Source organism: Thalassophryne amazonica, chromosome 1 (assembly GCF_902500255.1).
Source record: "Thalassophryne amazonica chromosome 1, fThaAma1.1, whole genome shotgun sequence".
NCBI lineage: Eukaryota > Metazoa > Chordata > Actinopteri > Batrachoidiformes > Batrachoididae > Thalassophryne > Thalassophryne amazonica.
This window is the reverse complement of record NC_047103.1, coordinates 160,179,154-160,204,628: the sequence shown is the minus strand read 5'-3', so window position 1 is coordinate 160,204,628 and position 25,475 is coordinate 160,179,154. Positions and strand designations below refer to the sequence as shown.

The 25,475-nt window shown below is 41.0% G+C and overlaps 1 protein-coding gene across 1 annotated transcript in view; it reads right to left on the bottom strand.

The window, feature by feature from the left end:
* tubgcp3 (tubulin, gamma complex associated protein 3) overlaps positions 1-25,475 on the bottom strand; it is a 44,613-nt gene that overhangs the window by 2,100 nt on the left and 17,038 nt on the right. The window contains exons 8-20 of the mRNA XM_034177619.1: positions 17,179-17,304; positions 16,978-17,046; positions 10,306-10,438; positions 10,064-10,230; positions 6,982-7,092; positions 6,605-6,713; positions 4,304-4,493; positions 4,016-4,151; positions 3,038-3,106; positions 2,763-2,898; positions 1,510-1,598; positions 271-402; positions 29-169 (exon numbers count right to left, since the gene is read on the bottom strand). Coding sequence (XP_034033510.1) covers positions 29-169; positions 271-402; positions 1,510-1,598; positions 2,763-2,898; positions 3,038-3,106; positions 4,016-4,151; positions 4,304-4,493; positions 6,605-6,713; positions 6,982-7,092; positions 10,064-10,230; positions 10,306-10,438; positions 16,978-17,046; positions 17,179-17,304 — 1,608 coding nt within the window. The remainder of the gene's footprint in view (positions 1-28; positions 170-270; positions 403-1,509; positions 1,599-2,762; positions 2,899-3,037; positions 3,107-4,015; positions 4,152-4,303; positions 4,494-6,604; positions 6,714-6,981; positions 7,093-10,063; positions 10,231-10,305; positions 10,439-16,977; positions 17,047-17,178; positions 17,305-25,475) is intronic.

The following is a 25,475-nucleotide window of genomic DNA, read 5'->3' as shown; positions in this document are numbered from 1 at the left end:
TGCCGTTATCCCTTTGCTTCCTTCCTACCTCCTCCTCTCTCTGCTGCTTCTTCTCTTCATACTGCAGCCGGAGGGCGAGTTCCTCCAGTGCTGAGCGGTAGAGGGCGTCCTGAGCATTCTGAAACTCAATGATCTGGTCAAATATGGCCCTCAGCTGGTTCAAAAGAGACTGGAGGGAAGAGTGGACAGACAAGTGAGGGAAAGGAGACTTTTAAACATTTTGAATACATTTTTTTTTCTCCTAAGATGTTTCTTGTGTGTGCCTATTACCCGGCTGTTATTGTCCAGCAGGCATCTAGAGATGATTGTGTCCAGGAAAACTTCATGGGCAGAAATGATGTGGTCCAGATCCTGAGCCTGTTGCACTTTATTCCACAGCTCGTCCCAAGAACACTCCAAAACCTACATAGAAAAAGCAGCTTACAAACAGAGTATGGAAAAGATTTTATCACGATATTAAAAACAGACATTATACAGCCTGATGTGATGGTGAAAAACATGCTTCTGTCATTTTAATTGAATATAGGAGCCACAATTTTTATGTCCAGGGTTCAACATTCCCAGTGGACCTTGTGCTCAGGGCAAATACAGTCTGCTTTTGGGCATTTGGTTTTCAAAAAAGAAATAATAATAATAATTTGTAGAAAATACCTGGACTCTGAAGCATTTAGCTGCTTTGAATATGCTTACATTTTGTAGTTGAGGTGTTCATTAAGAAGGGGCAAAGATTTTCTACTAGCCTTTTAAATGGTGGCAGAATTAGAGACTCTACTACTCGAGACTCCAATTCTACCAAGCCAGTCATTATCATGACAAGATGATATCTAGAATAGAATGACAGCAATACCTTAGATATTTTTCTAATTTCCACACTGTCATATCAACTTCACATTACAGCCACACCATGCTGAAGTGATCACAGTAAGTCATCAACGGAAACTCCACTAGTAGATTCTCTGATTGGATTCTACTAGTAGAGACTGCGATCACAGTTTCTACTAGTAGAATCTCCCATTCTACCAAATCGCAGTTTCTACTTTGACATATACATACATAGATATCAGTATACAGTACATATTTCATATTTAAACAATTTTTTTGTGTATGTCTTTTTCTTATTTTTGTGGTGTACAGTAGCTCTGTGGGAGCACCCCCAATTTTGTTGTACCCCCTCCCCTGTACAATGACAATAAAGACTATTCTATTAAAAAAAAAAAAAAAAAGCGCACATTTACCATCATAGGGATCTTGACACTTGTGGTAGCATGGAGAGGAGTGAGGCACTAATTTGATTTGTTGACAAAGTAATGAGACTCACATTCTGTAGCTGGATGTGGATGTAAACCGAACAAACGTCACTAATACCAAAGTTATTGCTGATAAATCAGACACGACCTCCGAGCTCAAACAGTGTTAAAGTTCACAGACACCGCAGATCACCTCCTGGAATAATTACTGCTGCCGTTTTTTTATAGCGTGTTACAGTAAAAGCACTGCTAATGGCCTGACCTCAAAGGTGATGTAGTACTGCATTTGGTGGATGAAGTGGACCATCTCTGCTGCGAGGACATGGCACTGGTGCAGCACGCCGGACAACTCTGGAAGGTAAAAACAAAATCCAGACAATGTTATACACAGATAATGGACAGGCTGACAGATAGAATGTAAAATAATAGTGCTGCGTATCTCTCCCTTAAAAAACAGTCTGATAGACTTCTAGACACAAAGGTGACTATGTGATTTAGAAATGATGCTTTTTATTATTATGGACTGATTTGATCTGATTCAGTGCAATAAATATTTGCTTAATGTAAACATTTATTTTACATGATAAATTAACGCACGTCAAAAGTGGCATTTATTACTTTGACATAAATATTTCATAAAAGACCACAGACCTTCAAGTTTTTACTACTGTGCTTCAGCACGTTTCACTGCCTCTGCTCACCTTTTATTCACCACTGGGGGCAGCACCACTTACCCTAGCAGAAGGTACAACTTAGAAGAAGCCCATATAAAGAAACCAGTGGTTTTTAACCTGTTAGTGAAGCACATGTTCATCTGTGGGTGTCTTTTTTTTTTATGCTTGAAGTCCTCAGTTTTCTTTTGATACAATTCCCATTATGTAGCAAAGACGAAGCAGTTGTGCGTCAGCCAGAAGTGACAGATGGGCAGCAGAGCGGGAATGAAAATGGGCATTTAACAAGCGCATAAACACACTACCCTGTTTTGAACCCACGTGAGCAGAAATAGCAGCACGACAGTTTCACCCAACAGGTATGCAAGATTCATTTTGGACCACTAACTGCTTCATAATTAGACTGATTTCAATCAATGTAGCCATATCGTTTACTTTAAAACTGATTTTGGATTCATATTGGTGAATTGTTACACTGCTATGTTACTATAATAATTGTACCTTATGTATGTACATATGTGCCCCCCGCAGACACCCTGCCTGTAGGACAGGTTTTTGCTCGTAAAAATAATGAAAGATTGAAAAAACACAAACAACAAAATGCAGATCTTTTGAAATGTGATTTAAATTGGGTTTTGTGTCACTGAGAAAATATCTGTATGAGAAGCCACTACATCTGAATTAAGAATCAGCTTTTTTGATTTCATCAGCTCTTGAAGCGCTACACAGTGTCCACATGTGAGTGTAACCTCGGATTTGTTCATGTATGCGCATATAGGAATGTGCTTTTCACATGAGATGATAAAGGTCCTGTAATACAAGGTGTGTTTTTGTGTCTGTGTACCGGGCATGGTTTTCAGCAGTTTGGCATTACACATCTGCCCCTTCCAGATGTCAGTCAGTGTGTACTCCATCCTCTTCGCCCTCCACAGGAAATTAAACACACGCAGGTAGTGGCCCATGCACTCCCTCGTAAACACCTGGTGAAAACAAGAAAACAAACATACTACAGGAATCTACCACATGGACCGACACAGAGATGAACTACATGACACATTCTCACGTGCAAACAAGCCCACATTCACAATAGCTGAAGGCTTGAGAAAATATCTGTGGTACCGTAGAAATGGGTCCATCTACATGATAGTCAAGACTGAAAACATCCCAGCCTGTGTCACCAGGAGACACCTGCAAGCAGCAAAAGTTAAAGGCATGTTAATTTTGCAGTGGAACACAGCGCCCCCTGCTGAAGCAGAAATATCATATCGTCAGCACTGATTGGAATATTACTTCCACCAAAACGGCCATGTTTCCGCTTGTGTTCAACAACATTATTGCTCAATAAGCAACAGAGTTTTTTAAATGAAAACTCTGGTTATTAGGAGATAAATAAGTCACAAAACTTTGGTAACTGTTCAGATCTGGATCTAGGAGTTAATTGTCTCCATCTGTAAAGTAGAATTTGGCCAATACAAGTAAACATCTGAGTCTCCCTAAGTAACCACTCTTTTGACACAAAGTCATCCCAGATGTACCCAAGGATCCTCTGAAGAGAGCAAGTACCAAAGACATAGATGTTGGCTTAGGTCACTACTTGGAAGTCTCACAAGCACACAGTGAGACAGGAAGCACCAGGACCCTAAAGAATAGCACCTTTGTTCTTCTGCAAGGATATGGCATTATGAAACATCTCTGTCCAGTAACCTCATGACTCCATAAGCTCTTCCCAGGTGTGTTTTCATTTCAAAGGTGGAGGACCCAGAGACACGAATGTCACTGCTGAGAAAAGTGAATGTCTCTCCAAATGCAACACTTTCACTGCATAGACACATTTCTGATGGTGGGCTCAAGGAAGTCATTGATAGCCTAGATCTTAGTCTTGATCCAGGACAATTGCAAACCCAGACACTTCAACTCCTCACTTATCTTCTCAAGTGCTTCAATGAAGGAATCCATCTGCTTCTTCCATGCCCATAATATACCCCCAACCCATCCATAAAACCCCACCCATTATAAAACATGGAATTCTCATGTTTAAAGAGCAAAATGGAATATACGGCATTGTGTTTCTTTGCTATGAACTATATAATATGTTACCTCTAGCAGTCGTACATCCAGCCTCTTGAGGATTTCTGCATTATCGTACTGGGCGTTGGTCGCTCTGACGGCAGTCTCTAAGATGCCAGTCAGGTTGTGTTGGTACAAAGTGGTAGCAGGACGTGCCAACTCTGGTCTGAATCATCCAAAACAAGAAAAACAGACTTTACGTGTTGATATTTCTCAGATATTAAAGCTGTGATAAATGGAGTGGATGGAATGGAATGGATAAATCCACTGGAGTGGATCAGATAACACAAAAGAGGGGAAATATTGTGTGTTTCTTACTTGAGTAGATCCATAAGGTGCCGGATGAAGTCGCCCTGACCCAGCAGCAGGTATCTCCTCATGGCCTGGAGATGCTCCAGTAGCAGGTAGTTGTGGTTGAGAACATCAAGCAAGTATTTGCTGGTGTCAAAGTAGGCAGCATCAATTTTCTCCTGAAACGCCCCCTCCAGGTTAGACAGAAGCTCTGCAGCTACAGGAGCACACGCAAACAGTTATTTAAAACCTAATACATTTTTTTTTAAATATTTCAGCCAATAATGTGTATTCTAACAAATCAGACTTTATGCAGTAGTGTGGTAAGAGTTTGCAAAATGATTTGACACTCTCTCAACTCACCCATGCAGCTTGAAAGTTGAAATCATCAAAATAAAGACCTGCAGACTAAATTGACTGAATATAGCAAAGTATATCGACATCCTTTTGATCATCTAAAGCTAAAGAGGACAAGGTCAGTGAGCGGTAAGAGCATCGATTTCCACCTGTCCACCAGCCAGCACCAATACACCATCAATAGAATGAGTAAGAACCAAGGAGAGGCTTCTTCACTGTCGGTAATATCATCAGCTTGAAGTTTGGATTAGGACCAGTCAAGCTGTCAATGCCACATGCTAATGATAAACTGCAGCATGCAACTGCAACGGTATATAAAAGAAAAAAAAAAAAAAACTCTTAATTTAAGTACAATCACATATACTGTTTTCATTTCATAAGAACTCTGTAGTTCCTGTTTTTTTTTTTTTGGGGGGGGGGGGGGGGGGGTTAAACGCAATCCACATTATTTTCAAAAAACTTGTATCATTAATTAAACAAACCAAAGCCACAATGTTACTTACAGTGACACAAATGAATGAATATGTGATACAAAAAAGCCTCAGCCGTCAGCCTTTGTCTTTTTCAGTCATTGATTGTATTAATTTTTACTGTATGACATATACAAAAATTATATGCTTTGGCTTTTTATTTACATAAATATATTTAATATAGACTGTACTAAACTAAATGTCATTTCGTATTATGGGAAAAAAAGAAAAATAATCAAATATAAATTTCCATTACACCTATATGCTTCCAAATATATAATACTCTACATGAGGCATATTTAAAAGCACCAAAAGGTTTTAATATTTAAAAAACATTTAAAAGCTGCTTAATTTACATATAATATTTACAATCAAATACGTAAAATGTGTGATCACACAAGGGTTTTTTTTTTAAGAGCAGCAATGGAATAAAACATTCATAACCATCAACCATCAGAGTGTGTAATTACCAAAAACTGCGACTACACCTTTAAAGCTACAGTGTGCAAGATTTAATGTCATCTAGTGGCGAGGCAGTAGATTGTATTAGCACATCACCGATCATGATTTTGTTTCCCCTTCTCATTTTTGCTTCTTTGTCAATGGAGATTCACGCTCCCCTACCTTCTCTTGTGATAGGCAACATGTATGATCCTCCATTTCACAAAAATTAGGTTCTTAAACTTGTTATCCTGCACTAGCAACCAGTCACCGATTCCTCTTCTTTTCCTTCAGACTTCTGCTCATGCTAAAAAAATGTGAAAGGTGGAGTAAATATGTTCCTTTTGGGCTACGGTATCAACATGGCAGCCTCCATGGGGGGGGGGGGTCCAGTCCATACAACAACAATTCCATTTCTGTCACATCAACACCCCTAAATCATACACACTGTAGCTTTAAAATATGTAATTTAGGCAGGTGATAAAACAGATTTTTTTTTTTTTACTGGTCTCGTGTCATTGTTATGTGAAATATGTACAAGGATTTAAAGTTGTTGTCTGTAACAATCTATCAGAGCAGTTATTATAAAGAAATAGTGATGTAATTCTTTTTTGATTTGTGTGTGTGTGTGTGTGCAGGATTGAAACATTTGAACATCTCAAGTTTCTTTTTCGCACCGCACTGTGAATTTTCTTGTGCAGTGGTTTTAGTGACCCAGTTCTTGGTATCTCAAGATTTTCTGATTTGAAAAATCTCTCCGACAACCCTCACTTAGCTTGGAGATGCCCCAATTAATTAAAAAAAAATTTTAAATAAAAAAATACCCCCCCCCCCCCCCCCCCCCCCCCCCCACACACACTTTAATTACAGCCATTTCGCCTATGGATTTTTCCTCAAACCTGCCACATCTCACACCATTTTCTTGTCCTGGTATGACAGCTCTCAAAATAATATTTTGAACTTTTTAAATCTGTTTTATCTTTAATCCAAAAATCTATTTTTTCTTTTTCTTCTTAATCAGTGAACCCATGACAGCGTTACAGAGACGCTGACATCTTACCGTCTTTGGGTGTGTCTGCTGACTTGGACGCTGGTGTAATTTTGCTGGGTGGCGTTCTGTCGTGGCAAACCTGATGCAAGAAGTTAATGGATTTACCAATCAGCAGCACCTAGAGGAGATGATGAAGAAAAGAAGAAGTCGCTCACAATAAACAGTAAAACAGTGCGCAAATTAAAATCACTGCTGATGACTCCACCAAAGATGGCAAGTGTGCAACGTATGAAGAGCTAACAATGACGTATTGTCCTGTCTGTAACTAACCCTGTGACAAATGTCAAACAGGTCGATGTACACAAACCACGTGATAGTTTTACCTTTTAAAGTTTCTGCCATTTAAAGTTAAAAAAACAAAAAAACATGAAGCTGTGAGTGCATACTTTCCGGGCCTGATCCATGGTGACGAATGAGGGGATCATGGACTTCCTGAGGGAGTACTTGTCGTGCCACAGGCGGTCTGTCTTCACGTTGGGATCTGATGCTACAAAGAACTGCACCGCACACACAAACATGGAAAACACAGGGTTTATGCGATGTGCCAGATACAGATGTGCTGCAGTCACAGACATGATGAATGGTACACACTGAATACATTCAGCTTAAAATGATTTCTTAATGGAGCCTGATGAGACTGGTGACCAGAAGAAAAAGACTGAAATAATGTGCAGAACATACAGTGGGGCAAATAAGTATATTAGCCACTGTCGATTTTGCAAGTTTTCCCATCAAGAATGGAGAGGTCTGTAAGTTTTATTGTAGGTACACTTCAACTGTGAGAGACAGAATCTAAAGAAAAAAAAGAAAATCATATTGTATGATTTTTAAATAAATCATTTGCATTTTATTCCATGAAGTATTTGATCCACTAGAAAAACAAATCTTAATATTTGGTAAAGAAACCTTTGTTTGCAGTTACAGAGGTCAGACATTTTGTGTAGTTCTTGACCACGTTTGCAGACTGCAGCAGGGATTTTGGTCCACTCCTCCATACAGATCTTCTCCAGATGTTTCAGGTTTGGAGTTTCAGCTCCCTCCAAAGATTTTCTATTGTCTGCTCTGGAGACTGGCTCGGCCACTCCAGGACCTTGAAATGCTTCTTACGAAGCCCCTCCTTAGTTGCCCTGGCTGTGTGTTTGGGATCACTGCCATGCTGAAGACGCAGCCACGAACCATCTTCAATGCTCTTACTGAGGGAAGGAGGTTGTTTGCCAAAATCTCACGATACATGACCCCATCCATCCTCCCTTCAATACAGTGCAGTCGTCCTGTCCTCTTTGCAGAAAAGCACCCCCAAAAATGATGTTTCCACCCCATGCTTCACGGTTGGGAAGGTGTTCTTGGGGTTGTTCTCATCCTCCAAACACAGTGAGTGGAGTTGATACCAAAAAGCTCTATTCTGGTCTCATCTGACCACACAACCTTCTTCCATGCCTCCTCTGGATCATCCAGATGGTCACTGGTGAACTTCAAACGAGCCTGGACATGTGCTGGCTTGAGCATGGGAACCTTGCTGCCCTGCAGGATTTTAAACCATGACAGCATCATGTGTTACTGATGTAATCTTTGTGACTGTGGTCCCAGCTCTGGTCATTGACCAGGTCCTCCTGTGTTGTTCTGGACTTTCTCAGAATCATTCTTACCCCACGAGGTGAGACCTTGCATGGAGCCCAAAACCAGGGAAGACTGGCAGTCATCATGTGTTTCTTACATTTTTGAAGAATTACGCCAACAGTTGTTGCCTTCTCACCAAGCTGCTTACCTGTTGTCCTGTAGTCCATAATAAATGTATTTTCATTTGTAAAATGGCTTTTACGTGTGGGGGTTGCACCTCTGCTCTGCTGTTCTGTTTTGTTGTGTGCACACGTCTGCGTAAAACAAGCGCCTGGCGATCACTTTGCTCATGGATATGCACAGCTACAGTATAAAGTCATTTTCACTTTGAAGGGAGATGTTAAATGTTCTGGAAATATGGTGTAAAATGCAATTCTGCCGCATGAAACATGATCTTGTCTGCAGAAATGCACACAAGGATCGCAGCTTTAAAAAAAAAAAAAAAAAACTTTCATATCCTCCTGACTATATGTCCTAGTAGTCAGGAGGATATGGAGGATGACATTTCCCATTTTTTTAACTAACCCTCCAACCAACACAGCTCATTATAAAGGTTCTCTGACTAAGAGAAATATCCCACAAATGGTTTGATTGTAGCTTGCATTATTAAAAGACACTTCCCTGCACTCAATGGAGCAGGATTACCACTGTCAACCAATCCTATGGGGGGGGGGCTGATATGCAATGTGAAAACTGCTAAATCATGCAGCAATATCACCGTTTTATTTATTGAAAAATAAACACATTAAAATATACTTGACTTCAGTGCTCATTATGCCTTAATAATGGCTCGTCCTTAAACCCAAGTGAATGTCTTTGACTTTTGGAAGCGAAAACATAAAGTGATGTCTATGCACTCTGGGAAATGGCAGCAGGCATTTTCTTCAACCCTTTTCAGAGTAAAAGATTAACTTATTGTTATTTGGAATACTGCAGTGAACTGATACGTCAGCTGTTCACTGTGACCCGTTTGACAAAGATGTCATTTTTTACATGTACATACACTGTCCATTCATTTCAGCCAGTAGCACTTTTTAACTTTTTTTAACGGCCGTGTTGAAATGGATCACACTCTTTAAATGGACTACAGCCGGCAGCTTCATTATAAATCACCTCTACACAAATGAGTCCCGGATAAACTCAACCTTGAAACCATGCAGTTGGTAATACAGTAAATGTATGCAAACTCACACCCAAAATGACAAAACAGACTCGGTAACTGGAGCCACAGCTCTAAATTATTCAGTTTGTAATGAACTCAGGCATTTAGTGAGTTCACCGCACGTTTGTTTTTAACTGCATTATGTTTAACAAACTGCACAAGTGAAGGTGAATGCCTGGATGATTTGCCTTCTGAAAGGTGCAATAACTTTGACCGTGTTCTCAAAAACCAGCACTTAAGACTGGAGTGATAACCACTAGTGATATAAATAATTTGTCTGAGAGAAAGCGAGTACGGAGTGGTAAAAGGAAACGCAGCCATCAGCAGCCTCTCAATTTCGTGTCGCTCATCACTCCTCGTTTATGAAGCTGTTCTACCGTTCCTCTCGTCTCAGTAATGTTCTTTTCATTGGGGTCAAAGCCACACGAACAGTTTAATGTTCCAGAAACGCCCAGTAAATTCTTGCTGCTTTCAAACGTGGCAGCTATTCTCTTCTATGAAGGAGTTCTGGGACACCGCAGCTCATCTCCCATTACTCCGTAGACACACTACACCAGTTTTACGTGCATTATAACAAGTTTTTCTTGTCCAGCCGAGACTACGCTGCTTTGAGGCTTGTCTTATATACTGCAGCCTAGAAAACTCACATTAGTGGAAAATATCAGAAGAGTCACTATATCTAAACGTACCTCGTGGTAGGTATCTTCTAGCTCGCCGTCGTAGATCCACCTGTAGAGGAAGTTAAGGATGGGGTGCGAGACCAGGCTGAGGATGTGCTGAATCAGTGCTCGCATCTGTGGGTCTCCTGTTTTACCATACGCATGGACTGCTGAGGCCAGCTCACCTCCCTTACGGCCTACACATACAGTTACAAAACCAATAAAGCTCGAAGTTTATCAGCAATCAAACAGCACGCACGTGTAAGACCCACCCTGGCAAAAGTCCACAAGGGCAGCCAATGTTTTGAGCCGGACTTTGGGGTCGTACATCCAGACCAGCAGCCTTCTGAGCGTCAGACTGGTCTCAACACCCATGTTCACACCCTGGTCATCCTCCACCTGCAACTGCAACACACAGAAACCAACAGACACAAACAGATCATCAGATATCATCACAATTCTTTTCTCCTTGTAAGATAAAGAAATACGAGTACATAAAGTCAAGTCAAGTTTATGCACAGACACCGTGTGTCACCACATCCACCACTCCACAGAATTGGCTTGGGTCCTGGACAGCAACCACGCAGGCAGATAACTGCTCCATCACCAAGTCTGTAAACTACCTATCTATCTGGTGCAGCCAGGTGACACATGGGTGTCTCCTTGGCTCTGGCCATGAGCATCTCCAACACTGAGGTACTTTTGTACTCAATCAGAGAAATGCACCACACTGCCAAAATGTCAGAGCTGACATTTACTCACAATGCAAATGAGACTTCTTGTTTGAGTCTCCCTAAGTAATCGCAGGACTGATACAAAGTCATTCCAGTGGTACCCAATCTCCAAAAAAGACCCAGTACCAAAGGCTGTGAAGTCTTTGCCTTGGGACACTGATTAGCATCCAAGTCTCACAATCAGACAGTAAAACAGGGAGCACGAGAACTCTGAAGACTTGGAGCTTTATGCTCCTACAAAGGTATTCTCCTCACCAAAAACCTCTGTTCTGTGACCTTATGACTCCATAAGCTCTTCCCAGGTGTCTCAGCCTCATCGGTTGAACTCCCAGAGGCATGACTGCCAATGCCAAGATAAGTGAATGTCTCAACAAGTTTCGCACTTTCACCACAGAAAGATACATTATGAGTGCTGAGTCCAGGACTTCTTTGAAGGCCTGGATCTTCATCTTATCAAGGGCAAACACAAACACTGACACAGACACTGTCTCCTCATTTAGCTTCTGTAGTGACACTGTCAAGGTATCCTTCCCATCGTCCACAAAGTCAGTGAAACTTTGCTCACTGAAAAAAGGACACCCACACCAGGTCCATGCAAGCACTGATGAACACCAGAAAAAAAGCTTAATCTGTCCATCTCCAATGGATTTGGGGCTCTATGGAATGAGTGGACAACAACCAAATATGGGTGCGCGGTGCTTCCGGCACAAACAGAAAGATAACACATGGATAAAACTAATATGTACCAGACGTCCAATGGCAAGCTATGAACAAGTACAGGACAGAATGGTAAATAAGCATGTAACCAGTGGGGAAGTACTCCATCTGATGTCCCCTTGAAGTTGAGCACACACAAAACTTTCTGACAGACTTGCTGGATATCAGCTGACATGAGCTGACAAGGAACATATTTAACGAATGAGAAAAGGATTTGCACAGGACAAAAATGGACAATCAATCAATCAATCAATTTTATTTATATAGCGCCAAATCACAACAAACAGTTGCCGCAAGGCCATACAATAATTACGTAAAAACCCCAACGGTCAAAACGACCCCCTGTGAGCAAGCACTTGGCGACAGTGGGAAGGAAAAACTCCCTTTTAACAGGAAGAAACCTCCAGCAGAACCAGGCTCAGGGAGGGGCAGTCTTCTGCTGGGACTGGTTGGGGCTGAGGGAGAGAACCAGGAAAAAGACATGCTGTGGAGGGGAGCAGAGATCAATCACTAATGATTAAATGCAGAGTGGTGCATACAGAGCAAAAAGAGAAAGAAACACTCAGTGCATCATGGGAACCCCCAGCAGTCTAAGTCTATAGCAGCATAACTAAGGGATGGTTCAGGGTCACCTGATCCAGCCCTAACTATAAGCTTTAGCAAAAAGGAAAGTTTTAAGCCTAATCTTAAAAGTAGAGAGGGTGTCTGTCTCCCTGATCTGAATTGGGAGCTGGTTCCACAGGAGAGGAGCCTGAAAGCTGAAGGCTCTGCTTCCCATTCTACTCTTACAAACCCTAGGAACTACAAGTAAGCCTGCAGTCTGAGAGCGAAGCGCTCTATTGGGGTGATATGGTACTATGAGGTCCCTAAGATAAGATGGGACCTGATTATTCAAAACCTTATAAGTAAGAAGAAGAATTTTAAATTCTATTCTAGAATTAACAGGAAGCCAATGAAGAGAGGCCAATATGGGTGAGATATGCTCTCTCCTTCTAGTCCCCGTTAGTACTCTAGCTGCAGCATTTTGAATTAACTGAAGGCTTTTCAGGGAACTTTTAGGACAACCTGATAATAATGAATTACAATAGTCCAGCCTAGAGGAAATAATGCATGAATTAGTTTTTCAGCATCACTCTGAGACAAGACCTTTCTAATTTTAGAGATATTGCGTAAATGCAAAAAAGCAGTCCTACATATTTGTTTAATATGCGCTTTAAATGACATATCCTGATCAAAAATGACTCCAAGATTTCTCACAGTATTACTAGAGGTCAGGGTAATGCCATCCAGAGTAAGGATCTGGTTAGACACCATGTTTCTAAGATTTGTGGGGCCAAGTACAATAATTTCAGTTTTATCTGAGTTTAAAAGCAGGAAATCAGAGGTCATCCATGTCTTTATGTCTGTAAGACAATCCTGCAGTTTAGCTAATTGGTGTGTGTCCTCTGGCTTCATGGATAGATAAAGCTGGGTATCATCTGCGTAACAATGAAAATTTAAGCAATGCCGTCTAATAATACTGCCTAAGGGAAGCATGTATAAAGTGAATAAAATTGGTCCTAGCACAGAACCTTGTGGAACTCCATAATTAACCTTAGTCTGTGAAGAAGATTCCCCATTTACATGAACAAATTGTAATCTATTAGATAAATATGATTCAAACCACCGTAGCGCAGTGCCTTTAATACCTATGGCATGCTCTAATCTCTGTAATAAAATTTTATGGTCAACAGTATCAAAAGCAGCACTGAGGTCTAACAGAACAAGCACAGAGATGAGTCCACTGTCTGAGGCCATAAGAAGATCATTTGTAACCTTCACTAATGCTGTTTCTGTACTATGATGAATTCTAAAACCTGACTGAAACTCTTCAAATAGACCATTCCTCTGCAGATGATCAGTTAGCTGTTTTACAACTACCCTTTCAAGAATTTATGAGAGAAAAGGAAGGTTGGAGATTGGCCTATAATTAGCTAAGATAGCTGGGTCAAGTGATGGCTTTTTAAGTAATGGTTTAATTACTGCCACCTTAAAAGCCTGTGGTACATAGCCAACTAATAAAGATAGCTTGATCATATTTAAGATCGAAGCATTAAATAATGGTAGGGCTTCCTTGAGCAGCCTGGTAGGAATGGGGTCTAATAGACATGTTGATGGTTTGGATGAAGTAACTAATGAAAATAACTCAGACAGAACAATCTGAGAGAAAGAGTCTAACCAAATACCGGCATCACTGAAAGCAGCCAAAGATAACGATACGTCTTTGGGATGTTTATGAGTAATTTGTTCTCTAATAGTTAAAATTTTATTAGCAAAGAAAGTCATGAAGTCATTACTAGTTAAAGTTAAAGGAATACTCGGCTCAATAGAGCTCGGACTCTGTCAGCCTGGCTACAGTGCTGAAAAGAAACCTGGGGTTGTTCTTATTTTCTTCAAATAGTGATGAGTAGTAAGATGTCCTAGCTTTACGGAGGGCTTTTTTTATAGAGCAACAGACTCTTTTTCCAGGCTAAGTGAAGATCTTCTAAATTAGTGAGACGCCATTTCCTCTCCAACTTACAGGTTATCTGCTTTAAGCTGCGAGTTTGTGAGTTATACCACGGAGTCAGGCACTTCTGATTTAAAGCTCTCTTTTTCAGAGGAGCTACAGCATCCAAAGTTGTCTTCAATGAGGATGTAAAACTACTGATGAGATACTCTATCTCACTTACAGAGTTTAGGTAGCTACTCTGCACTGTGTTGGTATATGGCATTAGAGAACATAAAGAAGGAATCATATCCTTAAACCTAGTTACAGCGCTTTCTGAAAGACTTCTACTGTAATGAAACTTATTCTCCACTGCTGGGTAGTCCATCAGAGTAAATGTAAATGTTATTAAGAAATGATCAGACAGAAGGGAGTTTTCAGGGAATACTGTTAAGTCTTCAATTTCCATACCATAAGTCAGAACAAGATCTAAGATATGATTAAAGTGGTGGGTGGACTCATTTACATTTTGAGCAAAGCCAATTGAGTCTAATAATAGATTAAATGCAGTGTTGAGGCTGTCATTCTCAGCATCTGTGTGGATGTTAAAATTGCCCACTATAATTATCTTATCTGAGCTAAGCACTAAGTCAGACAAAAGGTCGGAAAATTCACAGAGAAACTCACAGTAACGACCAGGTGGACGATAGATAGTAACAAATAAAACTGGTTTTTGGGACTTCCAATTTGGATGGACAAGACTAAGAGTCAAGCTTTCAAATGAATTAAAGCTCTGTCTGGGTTTTTGATTAATTAATAAGCTGGAATGGAAGATTGCTGCTAATCCTCCGCCTCGGCCCGTGCTACGAGCATTCTGGCAGTTAGTGTGACTCAGGGGTGTTGACTCATTTAAACTAACATATTCATCCTGCTGTAACCAAGTTTCTGTAAGGCAGAATAAATCAATATGTTGATCAATTATTATATCATTTACTAACAGGGACTTAGAAGAGAGAGACCTAATGTTTAATAGACCACATTTAACTGTTTCAGTCTGTGGTGCAGTTGAAGGTGCTATATTATTTTTTCTTTTTGAATTTTTATGCTTAAATTGATTTTTGCTGGTTATTGGTGGTCTGGGAGCAGGCACCATCTCTACGGGGATGGGGTAATGAGGGGATGGCAGGGGGAGAGAAGCTGCAGAGAGGTGTGTAAGACTACAACTCTGCTTCCTGGTCCCAACCCTGGATAGTCACGGTTTGGAGGATTTAAGAAAATTGGCCAGATTTCTAGAAATGAGAGCTGCTCCATCCAAAGTGGGATGGATGCCGTCTCTCCTAACAAGACCAGGTTTTCCCCAGAAGCTTTGCCAATTATCTATGAAGCCCACCTCATTTTTTGGACACCACTCAGACAGCCAGCAATTCAAGGAGAACATGCGGCTAAACATGTCACTCCCGGTCCGATTGGGGAGGGGCCCAGAGAAAACTACAGAGTCCGACATTGTTTTTGCAAAGTTACACACCGATTCAATGTTAATTTTAGTGACCTCCGATTGGCGTAACCGGGTGTCATTACTGCCGACGTGAATTACAATCTTACCAAATTTACGCTTAGCCTTAGGCAGCAGTTTCAAATTTCCTTCAATGTCGCCTGCTCTGGCCCCCGGAAGACAACTGACTATGGTTGCTGGTGTCGCTAACTTCACATTTCTCAAAACAGAGTCGCCAATAACCAGAGTTTGTTCCTCGGTGGGTGTGTCGCAGAGAGGGGAAAAACGGTTAGAAATGTGAACGGGTTGGCGGTGTACACGGGGCTTCTGTTTAGGACTACGCTTCCTCCTCACAGTCACCCACTCGGCCTGCTTTCCCGGCTGCTCGGGATCTGCTGGAGGGGAACTAACGGCGGCTAAGCTACCTTGGTCCGCACCGACTACAGGGGCCTGGCTAGCTGTAGGATTTTCCACGGTGCTGAGCCGAGTCTCCAATTCGTCCAGCCTGCCCTCCAAAGTTACGAATAAGCTACACTTATTACAAGTACCATTACTGCTAAAGGAGGCCGAGGAATAACTAAACATTTCACACCCAGAGCAGAAAAGTGCAGGAGAGACAGGAGAAGCCACCATGCTAAACCGGCTAAGATCTAGTAGCTGTGCTAAGCTAGCGGATTCCTAAAAACACACAAAGTGAATAATGTGTAAATAATTTAGAGGTGATTCAGCAGAGGGAGTGCTTTAGTTAAGGCACGTGAAGATTACACTGTGAAGCAAATCGTTATCTAGGTAACTAGATCAATCTAACTGCGCAGATTAAACAGCTAACAGATACAGCAAAACACCGCTGTGCTCCGGAACAGGAAGTGATACAATACCGCAGTGAAAGCCAACCACCACTAGAGGCAAGCAAGAGCCATCCGTTGAATGATATCCGTTCATTTCCAAGAACGGATATCAAAATTACGTATCTGTTACTCATGTTTCCTCAATCCATCGCAGTGTGACAGCAGCACTAGCCCAATCAAACACTGGGCAGAGGCCAACAAACATCATGAAATCAGTTTTTAAATAACCTTGACAGACCAACAACAAACAAGCCAAAGTTTCAGATCTGAAAAACTGAATTGCCCTGAAAACCATTTAAACTATTTAAACATATTTCAAGCCATAAAGATGACATGACTGTGATTTTCTCATAATGTTTCTTTGACCCAAATCATCTTTGTGGCAAAAAACAAGCTCAATACAAAATCCAAGGTTGCTCTATTTATGTAATAGAAAATGTTTACCATTTACTGGCCATGCCCAGGCTTGTGTGCAGGGAATAATCTCATCATCACATGCATGATGGAAATTTGAAGCAGATGTGCCTGAAGTTATATGGAGCTTGGAATGAGCTTGTTTGTTTCATTTCCAAGGCCTAAGCCCGGCCACCAAGGCAATGGCTGCTTGCCTGTTATATGAATGGCTGAACACCAGGTTTATATGTATATCTGTCAGGTGTTGCTTCACATGTAAATTATTATTTTACCTGGGAGTGGAGGACAGAGAGGAGCCTGTAGTACTCCTTCAGCTCCTGATGGAGGGAGGCACAGAAGCTCTGGAAACACAAACAAGCAGCGATCAACAGCCGCACATTAATTAGCAGAAGATGAAATAAACATGATGACCAAAAATAAATTAATTAATAATAATAATAAAAAAAAATCCCTTTTCCTCAAAATTAACACACCTGTCCGACCAGTCCAAAAGCCCGGTCGAGGCTCCTCACATCTGTGTATTTTCTGACTTTGTTGTGGAGCCAACCGAGCTCTGCCAGTCTGCTGCTGGTGTCCCTCAGGGACTTGCACAGCACCACCTGTGAAGGACACCGCACATTACAACAGGCATCCACAGCTTGGCTGAAGTACAGAAATAAGTGGCAGCAAGTGTCAAAAAGAAATTATCTCCCAAAAAAAAAAAAAAAAAAAAAAAAAAAGAGGTAAAAGTCTACGAGGAGGAATAATTTTTTCATTGAAACATTGAAAAAATTTCAGCTAGCCAACTGCCTCCTCCAGACTGACCATACTGTTTGCATTTCTAAATGGTTGATGTAGGCCCTGAGGCCCATTGTTGCTTGTGCTCAAGTCTGCATTAGATAGCACGAAATGGACAACAGTCTACGACTCCCCCTGGACAGGATGGAGGTTATTTCCCCAGCCAAAGCCAGGACCCATTTATAGCTGTGTGGACCAGGATAATCCAGATGAAGTGTCTTGTTCAAGGACACAGACAGTTCTATTTCATTCCTTCTGACCACTAGAATGTGGTGCTTAGCACCTGGATTATCCCACACATGCATGCGCAGACATCAAGACCTTATACCAACAAAGTGACATTAGTGAATGTGACCTGGGTGACAAAAGACCCAACACCCAACAGTCTGGTCTTTCTACATCTCACACATAAAGCAGAAGGTTGGAATATTTCGGCTCACTTGTCTTGTCAGAACTTCGCAACCCTTTTAGTTGGAGCTACACATACGGGCCCGCCAGACACTGCAAGAAAACTACTTCCTTTCATTTCTCAGCTAGGAATACCACTCACAGTGAGTAAATTGGCTTACTACAAGTAAATGTTGATGGCTTGACTCATTACCATTGTCATTTGTATTAGTCCACAGACTGCTGGCGTATTTTTACCCGAGGCCAAAATATGGCCATCGGGTATTGCAAGGGCCTTGCGTCCGTCCATCGGTCTGTCTGTGCTTAGCATAAGTCCAGTCCTATTGCTGCCAGGGTCTTCGTCAAATTCACAGGGAACATTCTTGGGACATAGACCTTGGACAAGTTCAATGATGGCTAACCTTGACCTATTTTAAGAGATCAAAAGGTCACATTCTGTTTCCGACTTTTATGCTCATACGGTTGACGCTTGTAAAATGGCCGATGTTCACAGTATTCTTTCTCCAACAATAGGAAGGACGAAACAGGTGTATCACCCACCCACCCCCAGTTGGTAAAAAAACAAACAAACAAAAAAAAAAACAAAAACAGGAAAGAAAAAACACACACGTGCACACACCTTTAGGAGCCATATGTACAACTGTAAATAAGTAATATTTATAAGAAAAGCATAAATAAGTAATGAAAAATGATTACATTTCCAGAATATAAGTCGTCGTCTTGTCAATAGTTTGAGAGGTCCTGTGCAACTTACCATATACACTATACAAATCACACATTTGTTAGTAACAAATATATATATATATATATATATATATATATATATATATATATATGCACACACACACGCACATACATACATACATACAAGGTTGGGTAGGATTACTTTGAAAAAATACATGTACTTTTGGATTACATTTCAAGGTAATGTGTGGACTTAATAAACTAATAAAATAATAAAAGGTACACTATAAAAATGTACAGAAGTCCCAAATTAAAGCATTGTTAACACAGAAAAAAGGCACGAGTTTTTCCTCTTCACAGCACTTTTTTTAACAGGTGCGATTCTCAGGAAAATATAGTATTAAACTATGAGTTACACCCACAAGACTAGCTTGGCGCCTGCCGCTGTCAGGGTTGCCAGGCTACAGGAGCCAGGCGTGAAGAAAGGTCTTCTTGACACAACTGCAAAATGCCCCGTGGGCTAGACCTGTTACATTCCAGAAGTGTTTGTTCCAGCTTCCACTGTGTTTGAAGGGCTGAAAATGTTCACGAGACACAGACCTTAGATGGGCGCAGACCCTGAACTGGGACATGGCCCATGAGTTCAAGATCCAAGATGGCTACTCAGAGCATCAACTGTAAGGTTTTTATTTAGCACTTCTGTCTTTATTGTGTCCAATTTAGTATGCTGTACACACAGTAGTGTCTGAATGCTGTTTGTGGACGTGTTGCTACGGTATCTTTATGCGTGAAATATCACGCGTACTGGTGTAGCTAATATTGGCCATGTTGTGAACTACAATGAGCTAAACACCAAACAATAACTTGAAACATGTCTCCAAATATTCAGATTGAACCTAATGAACCTGTTCATGAACACAACTACTGATGCCATCACTTAGATAAAAACAACAAAAATCTCCCCCTCAACTTATGCATTTTAGTCAAACATACAAAGTGCTTCTGCTAAAACTGGTGCTCACATTTAATGACACACTGAACACCACAACCTTCCAGAGAGCTCTGCAAAGACAGAAATGGTCAAAGAAGCATCCAGAATATCCTCCAACCTTGACCGATTTATCTCTGGTCTCAGTGGCTCTCTCTCCATCAGTGCGTTGACCGTAAGTCTATGTTTAGCAGCGCTGAGAGAAGATAGCGCACTTCTGCTTGGGAAAATATTACAGCTAAAGCCTCCCTGTCAATTTCATGAGATGGGAATAAAAAGAGGAGAATAGAGAAGCTGATGTGGCTGGAAGCCAAAGAGCAACATATTGATCTTTTGAAAGCCAGATCAACACCAATGCTCCTGATGTCCCATCAGCTACAGCGGAAGTGTGGAAGTCGCTTCCAATGAACCAAACGCTCCAGCACGGAGACAAATAAAGATAGCAGATAGACTAAAACCACAACAGTAAGATCCAAATGCACATTTAGCGCTCAACTTCAGGAGAGTGACGACACGCCAAAATGATTCTGTTTCATGTTTGTTCAGTATCCATGGAAACAACTTTTCATCCTGCAAACTAGTCCATATTTCCACAAATTTGTAAATGAACTGACTCACTGACAAAAGATCAAATGGATTCTTTTCAGCTACTACAACTCTGATTCAGTGTTGTCAAATATATATATTTATGCATATTGATTCTGAATAACTGAAATATTTTTAAGATTAAGCTTCTCCAGTATCGATATATACTGATACCAGCTGCTCAGGCCATCCTGCCTTCCTTTGTCCCTGTGTTCTCTCCCACAGACACACTAACAGACGCTTTCTAACGAGATTTCACATATTGAGTGGCAACAAGAAGCAGGTTACTGCGTGTTTTGTTTTGTTTTTTTCTTGCCCAACACCATGGCATCGCATAGCTGTTTAGCCCAGGATGGTGTTAGCATTGCAATTCTACACGGAATCGTTTTTGGCCTGAGTGAAAAGCTGTAATTAAAAAAAACAATAAAATACAGTGGAACCTTGGTTTTAGTTCCATGGTCCATTTTCAGTCCAAACACGTTTTCCTGGCAGCAGATGGACTGCAACATGCACGGCATCAATCCACAGTGACCGCAGACATGCCAAAGCAGATTTTCAGTCCTGGATGATTGTTCATCATCACTGCTGTCTGTGTCTTCAAAATCACTGTATATATATATAAATTAGTTGTGCAAACTAAAGATTTTTCTCTTATTTCTGACACCCCCCCCATGACTCACAAAGTACATAAAAACTAATAAACGAACAAAGCAACTGATGACTCACAAAGAGATGGAAGCCACATAAGCAAGAATTCTAAATATTTGAGCACAGTTGAGGTTGTTTCATTAGTTCAGTGTGATCATTGTGCTGCAGCATTTGGAAAAGCTCCTAAAAATACAATAAATTCCAGCTGTTAACTTTTGTGGAAAAAAGTCACCAGGAAACATTTGGAGGTACGCAGATGACCATATTTTAAATATGTTGTTAATCTTAAAAAAAAAAAAGTTAACTTTTTTTATACAGCAGTAACCACACCTTCAGGAACTGGGCAGCAACCCAATGACATTTTAACTGAATACTTTCTTTTAACCCCTCAAATATATAAATTGGTTGTAAAAAATTAAAGATTTTCTCTTTTTTGTTCGCCCCCCCCACCCCACACGAATGACTCACTAATACATAAAGACTAATAAAGGAACAAAGCAGCTGATGACTCACAAAGAGAATGAAACCACAAAAGCAAGAATTCTAAATATTTGAGCACAGGTGAAATTGTTTCATTAGTTCAGTGTGATTGATCTTCATCGTGCTGCCGCATTTGGAAAAAGCTCCTGAAAATACAATAAATTCCATTTGTGAACTTTATATTTTGTGAAAAAAGTCACCAGGAAACATTTAGAGGTAAGCAGATGACCATATTTTAAATATGTTATTTATCTAAAAAGGAGAAGAAAAAAAAAAGTTTATTTTCAGTTTTCACATTTTTATTTATTTATTTTACACAGCAGTAACTGCACCTTCTGACTGGTTCAGAACTGGGCAGCAACCTTGATGTAACCCAATGGCATTTTAGCTGAGGTTGTTAGTTATCAAACCCTCAAATCTATATTATATTTTGTTAATCCTGTGATTTGTTTCTTTATTTTTCTGTGTAGATGGCGATACACTTGGAGTACTGTGGGGAAGAAAGAATTGGAAATGCCAAAAGGCAGACTCTGCGTCTCCACAGGGCTTTCCTGGAGACAACTGGTCAACTTGTTGAGCCTCAGCCTCGTTACACAATGGATGATGAGTGGAGGTATGAACAATCAGCCAAAAAGAAAAAGAAGAAGAAGAAGACGACGGGTGGTGGTGGAGGGATGAACTGGCAGAACGTGTGGGAGGCCGACATGGTGTGTGAGGAACTCCGCCGTGAGGAGAAGGCCAAGGTGGCAGGGACAGCTGACACCGAGGTCTGGAAGGGTCCATGGGTGCCACTTGGGAGACAAGACCACTTAATGTGGTCTGACTTCGAGAAGAGGGACCCCATCCCACAGGCCAAAAAGGAGTTTCCTCCAAAGAAAGAGCCAGAGGTGAAGCAACCGGCTAAAGATGAAGAACACAAACTCTGTGACACACAGACGAGACCTCACCAGCCCATCACCAAAACAGAGACCAAGAAAAACATGTGGTCTGATGTTTTAAAAAAGGAGAGGCCAGAACATAACTGCAGTCTGCAGCCAGTAAAGTCTGCAGTCTGCAGTTCTCCTGTGCCTCCATCTGAGCCAAAGGACCCGTCTGTCCCCGACCAGCACAGCAAGGCTCACCGGGACACTTTGGCTCTGCTCAGAAAAAAGAAAGAAGCTCTGAGGGAAAGTCAAAGCAAAGCTCACGCAGTCAGTCAGAAGATCCAGGAGGAGCTGCGAGCCATGAAGGAGAGCTTCAAAGAAGTGAGCAAAATCAAGGAGGACTTAATGAGTGAGCTGATGGAGGAGACCAGTTCCCTCAAGAAGGAGATGATCGCTGCCAAAATCAGATTTAGGCAGCAGCTTGAAGACTTGAGGAAACTGTAAAACAGACACGACAAGAAGGCCGTCAAAGAAATTCTCTAAAGATGGATCATCTTCCTGTTTTTAGAACTGTAAATAAAACACTGTCTACGAACTTTAGATCTACATGTCTGGATCATTGTCTCAATCTTATTGATTTAAGTCAAGGACTGAGCTGCAGTCACATTTTATGGAACTAAAATGTGACTTGTGTACTATACACATATTCAAATAAACAAACATATTTCCTATTTGCTTCTGCTTTGCAGGTACACGTAACAGTAACTGGACTTGAATTTTGAATTCCTTCTGCCAAATCCAGGAATGAAACAGCATTCTGTTCTCATCCTGTCAGGGTTATGGCAGAAAAACAGCCAATGTGGTGTTTAAACAATTATGCATGCAAAACCAAAAACACATAAAAGCTGAGTCTGGACTTCAAGCAAAATCATATCGTTATTCTGTATGTGGGTGCCAAATGTATATCCACCCAACGCATTGTGTTAGTATGCAGGGACGGGTCTTCCATGGCAGCTTCGTCATGTCAATCATTGTGTCTGAGCTCTGGGTCAAAAACAAACCACAACAAATGTCCACTTTCCACCGCATTGTCACTTTTTCTTTACATTTTCAGTTTGTTTGACGTGTAATTTGCCCAAAAACTCAGAAAAAATGCCATGTTTCCGATGGGGACATATGAGGCCTGTTCCCGGCCTGTGGGGTTATATGAGTGAGCGTTGCACAGCGGCGCGGATCTCACTCATGGTACAGGGCGTCCTAAACAGGAAGTGCCAAAATTCAAATTCAAAGTAAAACAGGAAATGTTCAAATGTCAAACATTTCCTGGATTGACAGACGAGATCCCATAGAATCTCACGGGAACTCAGTGACAAGCTCACACTCAAACAGGAAGTGCCGAATTCTCAGTCACAGTGAAACGGGAAATGTCCGATGTTGAACACTTCCTAGCATGGGTGGAGCTAGAGAGGAGGCCGGGGTTTCACTGGACTCCCCTGAAATCTGTTTTGACAGAGATAATTATCACGGCACCACACGTCTGGTTGAAAGACCTGCATTTTGAAATCAGTGAGTCACAATGACTGCTAGGTTCCTCCTGTCCAGTAGTTGGTGTTGTGTACCACAAAAGGTTCTAATCCACCTTCGTAGAAGAAGAAAAATGCTTGCTTCAGATTTGAACTGAATACGTCGATTGAACTATGGACTTCTAATCACACCAAACTTGGTGAGTAAATGACCACATTTTATGCCAGAAATGGGGTCCAGGTTGTTAAAAGCAGCATTTCTCCTTTAATTCGGGGGTCTTATATACACGTATTTAAACTAACAGACAACAGCTGGTTCATGCTCTGTTGGCTTATTAGTGCAGCAGATAACTGAAACAATCCTTCAAATGGTGATACAAGCATCAAATTCAGCACAAATATAGCTGGAGCAAAATTAATGGAGCAACTTTAACTTTTGACCCCTGTACAAACTGAAACTGACCTTTGTCTCCATTCTTGCTGTTTTACCTCATAACTCTATAACATTCAGTCACAAATTATCCAAACTATACCTTTTTTGGAGTCTTTATGATCAGTCAAATAATGTGGTGTAGTTACAGGGTTCTCACCAGACAATGGAACAACGGTGTTGTGCCATTATAGTGTTATGACAGCACCGTTATAGTGTACTCAGGTAGTTTTCTAAATTCAGTCAGGCTGTTTTTTGCTGAACTGCCGGTTTAGTGTTTCAAGAATATGGACAGCATGTATATTAAGTGACATTTACATGACAATTTATATGACAATATTGAGATACGATAATTTGGCCATATTGTACAGCCCTACTGTTAACTAGCTGAAAACCTTGAATATTAATTTACATCTACATTAAAAAAAATGCTTAAAGTGGCAGGGGGTTAAGAGGGCTGTAAGTGGGGGATCAGCTGAAAAGCAAAAAAAGGAAAATGCTTAAAAAGGTGGAGAGTAGGGGGGCAGAGCCCCTCCAGAAGCTGAAAGGCAAAATAAGGAAAATACTTAAAAAGGCGGGGGCTCCCCCAGAAGCTGAAAGGTTTTTGCCATGCTAATGCGCCAGTGAAGCATTTACTCAAAATAAAGTCTGAAGAACCTAAATGACATGGTGAGATGCTGATAAGCTTCGCTCATTCATGTCTACGACATATGCATAATTGTGGCATATGCATCATATTTTAACACTTTAGCGCACACCCTCAAACGAGACTTTTGGCCAGTTTGTTGCTTTTCTTTGTGTGGACGTGTTTTCATTGTAGGGTGGCAATGAAAAGGAGAAAGGGAGATATTTCAAAATGTCTTCATTAAGAAACAGAGCAGGGACAATGCATGTCAGCAGGCTGAGAGCTCTGATATCAGCAGTGAAATTCAGAGGCAGCCTGAATGCAGCAGCCATGCTGAACAAATCTTCCAGGGTCAGACCAGCCCTCATGGACCAGACCAGCCCTCATGGACCTCTAGGTGAAAATACATTTATGAGGAAAACTATTTAAAAATGTAGTATATTGTGTTGTTCTGCAGGATTTTACAGTTGCTCAGTGAATGAAGTAACTTAACCCTGTAAAAGCCAATATACGATCCTATGTTGTCCTTTGACCTCCACATTAGAGATATTACGAGGACTGCTTTCTTCCAAATATTGCGAAGATTTGTCCCATCCTGTCTATGACTGATGCTGAGACCCTGATTCATGCGTTTGTTTTTCTAGTCTGTACTACTGCAATGTTCTATTTTCTGGTTTCCTGCAGTCCAGCATTAGGGGTTGGCAGATTGGTTCAAAATGTTGCTGCCAGACTTTTGACAGGAAACAGAAAGTTTGACCA